The 12,212-nt window shown below is 47.7% G+C and overlaps 1 protein-coding gene across 1 annotated transcript; it reads left to right on the top strand.

Annotated features, from left to right (window-relative positions):
• The first annotated feature begins 3,656 nt into the window (after positions 1-3,656).
• On the top strand, positions 3,657-11,613 carry LOC127336853 (heterogeneous nuclear ribonucleoprotein 1-like). The gene is made up of 5 exons (XM_071824385.1): positions 3,657-3,899; positions 4,364-4,422; positions 4,634-4,895; positions 5,536-5,681; positions 11,463-11,613. The coding sequence occupies exons 1-5, from the start codon at positions 3,657-3,659 to the stop codon at positions 11,611-11,613; spliced, it is 861 nt and encodes a 286-aa protein (XP_071680486.1).
• Positions 11,614-12,212: the final 599 nt, after the last annotated feature.

Below are 12,212 nucleotides of genomic sequence, written 5' to 3'. Positions count from 1 at the left end.
AAAACGCACGGGGGGTAAGACGAAATCGCGAGAAGACATCCAGTACGCCGCCACCATCGCGAAACTCCGTCTCGGGACCAGAAACTCTGTTCTAGCACCTCGCCGGGACGGGGAATTGGAGGAGATCATCGCCATCATCATCACCGACGCCTCTCCATCGACCAGCCATGTTTCCCCCATCCATGTGTGAGTAATTCCCCCGCTGTAGGCTGAAGGGGATGGTAGGGATTGGATGAGATTGTTCATGTAATAGCATAAGATTGTTAGGGCATAGTGCCTAGTGTCCGTAATTGGTACTTTTATGATATTGTTGCAACTTGTTATGCTTAATGCTTGTCACTAGGGCCAGAGTGCCATGATCTCAGATCTGAACATGTTATCAATTCATGATGATATTCATTGCTTTATGATCTTACCTGCAAGTTGTATACACGTATTGTTGTCCGGAACCCGAGGCCCCAAAGTGACAGAAATTGGGACAACCGAAGGGGGCGGTGATATGAGGATCACATGTGTTCACGGAGTGTTAATGCTTTGCTCCGGTGCTCTATTAAAAGGAGTGCCTTAATTTCCAGTAGATTCCCTAGAGGCCCGGCTGCCACCGGCTGGTAGGACAAAAGATGTTGTGCAAGTTTCTCATTGCGAGCACGTACGACTAAATATGGAACACATGCCTATTGATTGATTAGTACTTGGATACCGTTTTATTATTATCTGCAAATGCCCTGCTTTGATTGTTACATGAGTTTCTCTCATCAATGCAACGCCCGTTCATCCATCCATGTGCCTACAGTATTTTAATCCTGCTGTTTACTATAATCACTACTGTTGTCTTTGTTACTCTGCTGCTGTTATTTCACTACTGCTACTGCTATAAAACTGTTACTACTGATAAACTCTTGCGAGCAAGTCTGTTTCCAGGTGCAGCTGAATTGACAACTCCGCTGTTAAGGCTTTCAAGTATTCTTTGTCTCTCCTTGTGTCGAATCAATAAATTGGGTTTTACTTCCCGCGAAGACTGTTGCGATCCCCTATACTTGTGGGTCATCAACAACGACCACCAAGACAACACCTGAAATACAGAATCTCCAAAAAAGACGCCTCCAAGAAGAAAACGGTGCACCGGCGCCATCATCGCCCGACCAAAGATCTTAGTTTTCACCATAAAGATAGTCTCCGCTCTTAAAACAATGCCTCCAACAAGGTCATTGCCGGACACAACCAGTTAAGACCAGATCTTGCGTTTTCACCCTGAATGGTAGGACTCTGAACTTCACTTATGTTGCCGCCTTCACTTCCATACGACTGCTGCGGTGCCCGGGACACCAAGCAGTCCCTCAACAACGCGGAGACTTGAACCTCCCTTAGCTAGTCCTCCGCTCCGGCCTTCATGTTATTCTCTTCATCTGACTGCATCATGTACCAAAATGTCTCTTGATGCCAATACAGACCAGAGCTTCGCGCCGCTCCCTCCAGAACTAACCAGCCGAAATAAAAGCATGGATGCGCACGACCGAATACCACCGCTCAAGCAAACTCTAGGAAAAAAAAAGCAATGTTACATCGCCGGCGGCGCCTTCCGAAACTCAACTCTCCTGCCAGATCGAGAAGAGCAGACCTCAGGTAAGTCTTCATCTTCGCCCATGAGAGACCCTAGGACCCCCGCCTTTATTCAGGCCGGGCCCCCACGCCAGCGACCATCCCAGGCTGGCCACAGTTGCCGCCGGAGACACCAAACGCAGATCGCGTTGTCCGGAGACACCACACACGCCCTGGGCACCGCCGCAGCCGACCCTCCACCGGCGACATCAGCCGTCGCCGGCTTCCACGCCTCTCCACCTCGCCGCCGGGACGCGGTGACAGATCGAAAGATCCACCACCACCATCCGCAGGCCGACCATCTTTGGCGAAGAAGAGGGCCGCCTCCACCGTCGAACCCAAGGCTGCTACCCCGGGCGACCTCGTGCCGTGGGAGAATCCCAAGATCACATCCATGCACCGGCGAGAGGCGGGAGGATACAGTGGCGCATATCAAGGACCTGGCCGCCGCCCACCACCAGCCACCTCCGGTGTGCCGCAGTGAGGAGCCGACGGGAGGCGGGGGGGGGGGGGGGGCAGCGTAGATCAAGGTCTGGCCGCCGCTGCCCATCACCATCCACGTCCGACGCAGCGTCGAGGAGGGATCACGGCCGCTGTCCCCATCGCAGAACCAATGAAAGGCCGCCGCCACGCCCCACGGTCTTTGCCCGGCGGCTCTACCGACGGCGGCGGTGGAAGGCGGTTAGGGTTTGGGAGAAGGTGCGGGAGGGGTACCTTGGATATAGATATTGATGATGAGAGAGCTCAACATATGTCGTAATGCTATTTATTTTCTTAAATGGATACCTACATTGTTGTGCAGTCATGGAGGAAAATAATCCTACGAGACCCTGTCTATTTTCTTATGAAATTATACTCTTTCCACAAGGTAACACGTGTATCCTCGCGACTCTCAAAAGAGCATGCCTCCATGTTCCTCTCTTCTTCCTCAAATACGCTCTAATCTCATCCCGTGAAATTGAAGTACAACTATGTAAGATCCCCAGGGAAAAGAGCATGTCTTCCGTGGCGCCATCTTTGTCCATCTTTGGTGTTGTTGGCAGCAGGAGGTGCGATATATTAACAATAATACTATCTCTAACTCGACGAAGAGCAACATGCCATGGAGGACTGGTAGCCGACAGATGAGAGAATTTGGTTCAGCGAGCGGCAGATGGATGGGTATTCCAGGGATTAGATTTTAAGTACAGGCAAAATATTTGATGCTTACATTTTTAACTCTTACCGAACATGGTTCTTTTTTCTCAATGAGTACATAATTTTGAATCAAACTATTCCCGCAGCAACGCGTGGAAAATCATCTAGTTTTCTTAGATGCCTCGGCACTAATCATTGATGGCATTTCAGACCCGTCTACGCTGGAAGTAATGGGGATATCTGAACTTCTGAAGGATTAGTTCCGGCAATGGACCTTTATGTTATTGATTCTGATTGTCTGGGTGTTGTTCGTGACATACACCAGAGCAATTCCTCAAGCTACAGCTCAATAATCAAGGAGATTGCACAGCCGCGCACTTCGTTGCGGAACCACGAACGGAGGTGCTTTAACGAGGAAGCTCATAATTTTGGAAGTAGTGTCAATAATTCCGGATCCTGCTATTGAAACCCATATCTATTATTGCTTAATAAAATGGCAGGTTTTCCCCTATAAAAGCAAGCTTAAAACTAAAATCAATATAATACGGTCATCCGAGCTTCATAAGGCAACACCTGTAGCCGCCTTCGATCGACTTCGTCGTCTCCACGGAGAGATCACGCCTTTTTCTGGCGCGCGAGATCCTCGACAACTAGGTGTTTTCTCCCCCCTTCCTCTCTCCCTCTCTCTCACGCACACAAAATCGTGTGATCCTGTCCTTGTATAACCCTAACCCTAGAGGGTGTTTTTTTTGGGTCGCCACTTTCATATGATTTGTACCATATTTTTTGTTGTCTCTGAAGTTCATGCTCTGTCCGACCAATACTAGCGATAAGGGAATAAGAATTATTTCAAGTTGCGTTCTGAAAGGTTCCTTTAACGATTGTGTTCACAGTGTCCAACCAAAGTACCAAACACCAGCATGTCGCCGACGATGAGCAGGCTGCATATAAACGGGAGGCTGTACGTAGATGACATGGCACCAGGCACTGGCGACGCAGACCTTCGCCGCCACTTCGAGCTCTATGGGGACGTGGCCAACATCTTCATTCCCACATGTCGCCTCACGGGCAAACCTCGCTGTTGCGCCTTTGTCCAGTTCTCTAGCCCTCGTGACGCCGGTTGCGTCCTCGCTGACCCTTGTCATGTCATCAATGGCCGGGAGGTATACCTATGTCAACCTCGTTGGCAGCTTCTTCTTTTTCCCGCATAATGAATGACTGGATCGTATTGTACACCCGTGTGTCATGGTTTTCACTTTGAGTGAGATTTTGATGAAATTCATTGGATTTCAGTAGATACTGAACTATTGACCTTTGCATTTCGGCCAAACCATTTCACTGTAAATAGAAATTCAAAAAAATCGATTTTTTCAAATATATCAAACACTTCAATTCAAGTGAAACTGATTATGAAAACCATGTTGTTGCTACATATTATTAATGCGAACTTTATCAAAATACTAATGCGAATGCAGAGTCATTTTTTCAAGAAAAAGCGGACTGGGAATCTCCTTTTGTACAAAATTTGTTTTTTTTCCATTCATGCCTACATGGGGATTTTAAATCCCGTATATATAGTTTGGTGTCTTTATAGGGTGATAGATTGGAAATGCCTTTTCCTGTGCAGGTGCACATTGCAAGGGCACTACCAAGGGCACGACCAAGAAATTCGGGTGAATCGAGTCTGTAAGCTCTCTTTCTCTCCCTCATACACATACAGCAAAATCATCTATTTTTAACCTTGACCCTAGCTTTGTCAAGTTCTCAAGAAAGATGATGTTCCCTATGATAGTATGACCATTCCTTTTCTTCCACTGTCGTATGATTTGTATTATAATTTTTAGTTGTGTCTGAAGTTCATGCTCTGTTCCATTGCTTTCCACGATTGTGTTTACAGTGTCCAACCAAACACAAGCATGTTACCGCCGATGAGCAAGTTGCATATAAACGGGAGGCTGTACCTAGATGACATGGCGCCAGGCACCAGTGATGTGGACCTCCGCAGCCACTTTGGTCGCTACGGGGACGTGGCGGACATCTTCATTCCCACATACCGCCTCAATGGCCAGCCCCGATGCTGCGCCTTTGTCCAGTTCTCTAACCCCGGTGACGCTGAGCGCGCCTTCGCCGACCCAGGCCATGTTATCAATGGCCGGGAGGTACGTATGTCAACCTCATTCGCAGTTTCTTCTTTCCAGCATAATGAATTACTGCATTGTACCCAGTGCTACTACATATATATGACTAGTGAGAATGCTGAGCTGATTTTTCGAGAGATATCACCGCATAATGATGGGATTTTTATGCATATGGGGATGTGTCGTGCATCAGAACTGATTCTTCATAACCTTCTATTGGGTTCGTTTCGTCTTTTGTTGTCTCTCTGTCGATAAGGGATATCCATATGAAGGTAATTAAGGTTCTGTTTGAGTGGCAACCCAATTAAAGTCAGACAAAATAAGTCACATTTTTGGTGTTAGTATGCTGCTCTTATGTTATACTACTACAACAGCATGCATAATTATAGGCAAGTACATGTGCATATGGATCCGATGACATTAGTTCTGTGTTGCAAGAGTTATATAGACTATCTGTCAAACAAAACAAAATATACCCGGCCTATTATTAGGACTGGTAACAAATAGTAATACAAGCGAATGTAACATAGTATGATAGTTTTAATCTCCTCTCATACAAAATTTGGCTTTACCTTCATGCCTACTAGGGAATTTTAAAACCCACATATATGGTTTGGTGTTGTCATAGGCCGATATACTGAAAATGTATTTTCCTATCCAGGTGTACATTACAACGGCACAAACAAGACATTTAGAAAAATCGAGTGTGTACCAGTACAAGCCTCTCTGCGAGCGGAAAATGCGGGATGGTCCATGGCGTGGATATCGGGTTGGCGACATCGGCAAAACATCATGGGGTCAGCTAGTGTATGACTCCGTCATATTATATATCTCGGAGGATGGTGTTCAATGTTGGATCAAACCGATAGAAATGCACACTGAGCGCAAGTCTACCGGGTACCACTGGTGGAAAAACAGGCTTCGGGTGAGCCCCATAAGTCGCGATGCTGCAGGATCCGCGACAAATGGTACCTTTAGTCGCGGTTCGGGAGGAGAACCGCGACCAAAGGCCTGGGCCCAGGGCGCTCGGTGGCCAGCCGGTGCACGTGGGGGGTCTTTAGTCGCGGTTGGCCAGGCCAACCGCGACTAAAGGTGCCCGAAGGCCTTTAGTCGCGGTTGGCCAGGCCAACCGGGACTAAAGCCCCTCCCCTATATATACCCATCCAGCAGCCAACACTTGCTTTTGGTTCCTCTTATGCACATAAGGTGTTTGATGAAATGCCCCAAGAGCATGAAACAAACATGATATGAAGTGTTGGAGCCACACTTGAGCTTTCTCATTTATTTTTTCCTCCTCGATCGCGGTTAGCAACTTGAACCTTTGATGTGTCGTTGATAAAATGTGCATGTGTGTGTAGTTCATTGTTTAATTTATATTGTTTGTAGCTAGTTAGTTTAACAAATGCATGATGGTTAATTATATATTTTATATTATAATAATGCAGATGAATCGACAATGGATGTACGGTAACCGACTCTCCGGCGAGTTCAGTGCGGGTTTGAAAGATTTCCTCGTAGTGGCTAATGCGAACAAGCAGGAGGGTTTTGTTATCTGTCCATGTGTTAAATGTAAGAATCAGAAGGGTTACTCTTCCTCAAGAGATGTTCACATGCACTGCCGGCACGGTTTCATGCCAAGCTATAATTGTTGGACCAAGCATGGAGAAAGAGGGGTTATAATGGAAGAAGATGAAGAAGGGGATGATTTCATCGATGAAAGCTATCTTGCTCATTTCGGTGATACTTTCATGGAGGATGCTGAAGGTGAAGGGGAAGGTGAAGGGGAAGGTGAAGAAGAGGCACGTGATGATCCCGTTGATGATCTTGGTCGGACCATTGCTGATGCACGGAGACGCTGCGAAACTGAAAAAGAGAGGGAGAATTTGGATCGCATGTTAGAGGATCACAGGAAGGCGCTGTACCCCGGATGCGATGATGGTCTGAAAAAGCTGGGCTGCACACTGGATTTGCTGAGATGGAAGGCACAGGCAGGTGTAGCTGACTCGGCATTTGAAAACTTGCTGAAAATGTTGAAGAATATGTTTCCAAAGAATAACGAGTTGCCCGCCACTACGTACGAAGCAAAGAAGGTTGTCTGCCCTCTAGGTTTAGAGGTTACGAAGATACATGCATGCATCAACGATCGCATCCTCTACCGCGGTGAATACGAGAATTTGAATGAATGCCCGGTATGCACCTTGCATTGCGTTATAAGATCGAGGCGATGACCCTGGTGACGATGTTGAGGGCCGAGAAACCCAGGAAGAGTGTTCTCGCCAAGGTGATGTTGTATTCTCCTATCATACATCGGTTTTAACGTCTGTTCTTGAACAAAGAGCATGCCAAGGTGTTGCGATGGCACAAAGAGGTCCTCAAGTCGTACGTGGAGTTGAGAAACCACGCAGATGGAACGCAATGGAGAAAGATCGACGAGAGAGTTCAAAGATTTTGCGGTGACGCAAGGAACATAAGATTTGGTCTAAGTACGGATGGCATGAATCCTTTTGGCGAGCAGAGCTCCAGCCATAGTACCTGGCCCGTGACTCTATGCATCTACAACCTTCCTCCTTGGTTGTGCATGAAGCGGAAGTTCATTATGATGCCGGTGCTCATCCAAGGTCCGAAGCAACCCGGCAACGACATCGATGTGTACCTAAGGCCATTAGTTGATGAACTTTTACAGTGTGGGGCAGCCCAGGTGTCCGTGTGTGGGATGAGCACAATGACGAGGAATTTGACCTCCGAGCGTTGCTTTTCGTAACCATCAACGATTGGCCTGCTCTTAGTAACCTTTAGGGACTGTCAATTAAGGGATACAATGCATGCACGCACTTGCTTACATGAGGCGAAAGTGTACATTTGCCAAATTGTAAGAAGAACGTGTACCTTGGGCATCGTCGATTTCTTCCGAAAGGTCATCCAGTAAGAAAGAAAGGCAAGCATTACAACGGCAAGGCAGATCATGGCCGAAGCACTGCGGAACACTGCTTGGTGCTGAGGTATTTGATATGGTCAAGGGTTTGAAAGTCATCTTTGGAAAGGGTCCTGGCGGACAATCGGTTCCGAAGGGAGCTGACGGGCACGTAGCCATGTGGAAGAAGAAATCTATATTACGGGAGCTAGAATATTGGAAAGTCCCTAGAAGTCCGCTCTGCAATCGACGTGATGCACGTTACGAAGAATATTTGCGTGAACATCCTAAGCTTCTTGGGCGTGTATGGGAAGTCAAATGATACAAAGGAAGCACGGCGGGACCAGCAAAGTTTGAAAGACCACGATGACCGGCATCCAGGAACGGTTTCAAGGTCGTGCCGGCTACGCTCTCGACCAAAGAAGAGAAGGTCATCTTTTTTGAATGCCCGAGCGGTATGAAGGTCCCGTCGGGATTCTCGTCCAATATAAAGGGAATAATAAACATGGCGGAGAAAAAGTTCCAAAACACGAAGTCTCACGACTGCCACGTGATTATGACGCAATTGCTTCCGATTGCTTTGAGGGGCTCTCTGGAAAAATGTTCGAGTAGCCATTGTGAAGCTATGTGCATTCCTCAATGCAATCTCTCGGAAGGTAATCAATCCAGAAGTTCTACCACGGTTCTGAACGATGTGATCCAATGTCTTGTCGGTTTCGAGTTGGTGTTCCCGCCATCCTTCTTCAATATTATGACGCACCTCCTGGTTCACCTAGTCGATGAGATTTCCATTCTCGGTCCACCGTATTTCTACACAATATGTTCCCCTTCGAGAGGTTCATGGGAGTATTAAAGAAATATGTTCGTAAATCCGTGCTAGGCCGAGAAGGAAGCATCGCCAAGGGCTATGGAAATGAGGAGGTAATTGAGTTTTGTGTTGACTTTGTTCACGACCTTAAGCCGATTGGTCTTCCTCAATCGCGGCACGAGGGGAGACTAAGTGGAAAAGGCACGATCGGAAGGAAATCAATGATATGTATGGACGGCCATTCTCACAGTGAAGCACACCACACGGTTCGACCAATTCCAGCTTGGTGGCTCCGTACTTTGAGAAACACAAGAATATTTTACGCTCGGACAACCACAGGAAGCTTTGAATCCTGGATTAGGAAGGCCCACATGGAGACTTTCGGCGGTTGGTTGAGAAAACATTTAATGAGTGACAATAAGGTTGTAGATCAGTTGTACATGTTGGCCAAGACACCATCTTCGACTATAACGACTTTCCAAGGGTACGAGATAAATGGGAATACATTTTACACGATCGCCCAAGATAAAAAGAGCACCAACCAAAACAGTGGTGTCCGCTTTGATGCAGCAACCGAGAATGGGCAAAAGGTCACATATTATGGTTACATAGAGGAGATATGGGAACTTGACTATGGACCCTCCTTTAGGGTCCCTTTGTTCCGGTGCAAATGGTTCAAGCTAACAGGAGGTGGGGTAAAGGTGGACCAGCAATACGGAATGACAATGGTGGATTTCAACAATCTTGGTTATCTTGACGAACCCATTTCGTCCTAGCGAAAGATGTCGCTCGGGTTTTCTATGTGAAGGACATGAGTAGCAAACCGAGGAAACGGAAAGATAAGAAAACGATCGGTACATCGTTCGATGATCCAAAGCGCCACATTGTTCTTTCAGTGGAAAAGAAACATCGTGGGAGTGGAGGACAAGACAGACATGTCGAAGATTATAATATGTTTGCTGAAATTCCGCCCTTCAAAGTGAACACCGACCCAAGCATTAAGTTAAATGATGAGGATGCTCCATGGATACGGCACAATCGTAAGCAAGCGGGGACACAAGGGAAGAAATGATGTGTAATAATTTATTGTACCAAACTTTGTTGAATGAATCATGTGAATTATATTACCCGTGATGTGTTTGGTGTCCATTTTCGAATGATTCAATTGACTCGAGATAGCAACTTGATGATACATGAAATTTGGAGTGACTAAGTCATACTCCTGCATACATGAAATTTGGAGTGACTAAGTCATACTCTGCATATAGGAAATTTGGAGTGACTAAGTCATACTCCTACATACATGAAATTTGGAGTGATTTAGTCATACTCCTGCCTAGGCGTATAATATGCATACTCGTAGTCTTCATAGCCGCCGCCATTGTACTTGGTAGTCGTCGCCTTCTAAGTTGCTTGAGGCGTACGTCGTCGCCTAACTGTCGTCGGCCGTCGTCGGGCGGCGCTCGTGGCTCGAATCGAGGGTAGCGCAGGCGGGGATATCGCCGGCCGTGATGTAGTCCATGACGCTCTGCACGAGTCCGGCCGTACCACCATAGCCGACGGCCGGCCTCGTGGAAGTTTCCGGGAGGCGGACCGTCCTCCTCATACTGGCGAGCGCCCTCTCACGCCGATTGATGAAGAAGGCGTCCCAAGTATGCTGGTTATCGGGATGCCGGCGGGATTCATCCGCTGCTCCGGCGTGAGGTCGAGGTAGTAGTGGTTCGTGATGGCCGCCGGCGCGCGGTACTCGAGGGACGGGAGGGACCGGCACGCCGCCGGCGCTTAGGCTCCGGCCGGCAGCGAGACGCGGTAGCCCGGAGGGCAAGGGTAGTTCGAGGCGCAAAGCTCCTCCACCTGCTGGTAGGTTAGAGTGGGTGCGGTGGAAGCCATGAGAGAGTGATGAGAGATTGTCGAGATGTGATGCTGGCCAAGCCGGGCTACCTATATGTAGTGACAAATGGCGGGAAAAATGGGAGCGGGAAGACAGGAGGCGGGAAGAAAGAGGCGGGAAAAAAAATTGGCGGGAAGAAATTGGCGGGGAAAAAATTGGCGGGAAGAAAGAGGCGGGAAGAAATTGGCGGGAAACAATTGGCGGGAAGAAAGAGGCGGGAAGACGGGGAAGAAATGGCGGGAAGACGGGGAGGGAAGAGGGGGTCGGCGGAAAGAGGCGGGAAGAGGGGGCCAACGAACTTTTGAATTGAATTAGTTTTATTTTTATGAATTTTTGATAATTTGTATTTTTAAATTTTTGAATTGAATTAGTTTTATTTTTCTGAATTTTTTGATATATTATTTGTATTTTTAAGATTTTGAATTGAATTAGTTTTATTTTTATGAATTTTTTGATATATTATTTGTATTTTTAAGATTTTGAATTGAATTAGTTTTATTTTTCTAATTTTTTTGATATATTATTTGTATTTTATGATTTTGAAATGAATTAGTTTTATTTTTCAGAATTTTTTGATATATTATTTGTATTTTTAACATTTTGAATTGAATTAGTTTTATTTTTCTGAATTTTTTGATATATTATTTGTATTGTTAGCATTTTGAATTGAATTAGTTTTATTTTTCTAAATTTTTTGATATATTATTTGTATTTTTAAAATTTTGAATTGAATTAGTTTTATTTTTATTGATATATTTCTGAAAAAGAAAAGAAATTTGAAAAGGTGGCTTTAGTCGCGGTTGGCCTCACCAACCGCGACTAAAGGCATTTTTCCGCGGGAAACTAAAACGCGGCGAAAATACCCTTTAGTCGCGGTTGGGGTCCCTAACCGCGACTAAAAGTCTTCCTTTAGTCGCGGTTGGGGACCCCAACCGCGACTAAAGGTCCCTCCCTTTAAATACTGCGCGCCGCGCGCAGGCGGTTCACTTCGTCTTCATCCGCGCGCACAGAGCTCCTCTTCGTCGCCGTCACCGCTGCCGCCGCGCGCCTCGGCGACGCCGCCAACGAGACGTCTCGCCCGCGCCGCCGTGACCGCCGCCGCCGCCGCACCTCCTCTTCTCGCCCGTGAGTCTCGCCGCGCCGCCGCCTGCTGCATCCCGGCCGCCGTCCGCCGTGACGCCGCGCCGCACGCGTCTGTGCGCGTGTGCCGCCAGCGCGCCCGCACGCCGTGACCGCCGCCGCGCACCGCACCGCCCGTGTGCCACCGTGGCCAGCGCCGGCCGCTCACGCACCGCCGTGACCGCCGCGCGCCGCCCATGTGCGCGCCGTGACGAGAGGGAGAAAGAGAAAGGAGAAGAGGCGCGCCGGGCGCAGCCGTCCCATTTTTTTTTGTTTTTTTTTTGTTTTGTTAAATGTGTAAGTAAGTGCCTCAGAAAAAAAACTAAAATTTAATTTATAAAGACTAAAATGTGACTTAAAAAAACTACAAAGCGACCCCGGCCGGGCCGGCGCCTCGCCCGTGACCGCCTCGGCTCGTACGTTGCCGTCATCGCCGCCGCCGCGCTCTCTCCCCTTCTCACTTCGATCCCGCGCAAGATTTTAATGCATTATTCCGCCTAGTTCGTACGTCGCCGTCGTCGCCGCCGCGCGCGCCTCTCCCCCTTCTCACTTCGATCCCGCGCAAGATTTTAATGCATTCCGCCTCGGTTCGTACGTCGCCGTCGTCGC

The sequence above is a fragment of the Lolium perenne genome, chromosome 1 (assembly GCF_019359855.2).
Source record: "Lolium perenne isolate Kyuss_39 chromosome 1, Kyuss_2.0, whole genome shotgun sequence".
Taxonomy (NCBI): domain Eukaryota; kingdom Viridiplantae; phylum Streptophyta; class Magnoliopsida; order Poales; family Poaceae; genus Lolium; species Lolium perenne.
This window is presented reverse-complemented; position numbering and strand designations above follow the sequence as displayed.

Excerpts from the sequence above, each read along its gene's own strand:
- LOC127336853 (XM_071824385.1), top strand. The coding sequence starts at position 3,657 with ATGTCGCCGACGATGAGCAGGCTGCATATAAACGGGAGGCTGTACGTA. Across the intron at positions 3,900-4,363 it reads ATGTCATCAATGGCCGGGAG|GTGCACATTGCAAGGGCACT; the intron begins GTATACCTATGT and ends TTTCCTGTGCAG. Across the intron at positions 4,423-4,633 it reads AATTCGGGTGAATCGAGTCT|TGTCCAACCAAACACAAGCA; the intron begins GTAAGCTCTCTT and ends TTGTGTTTACAG.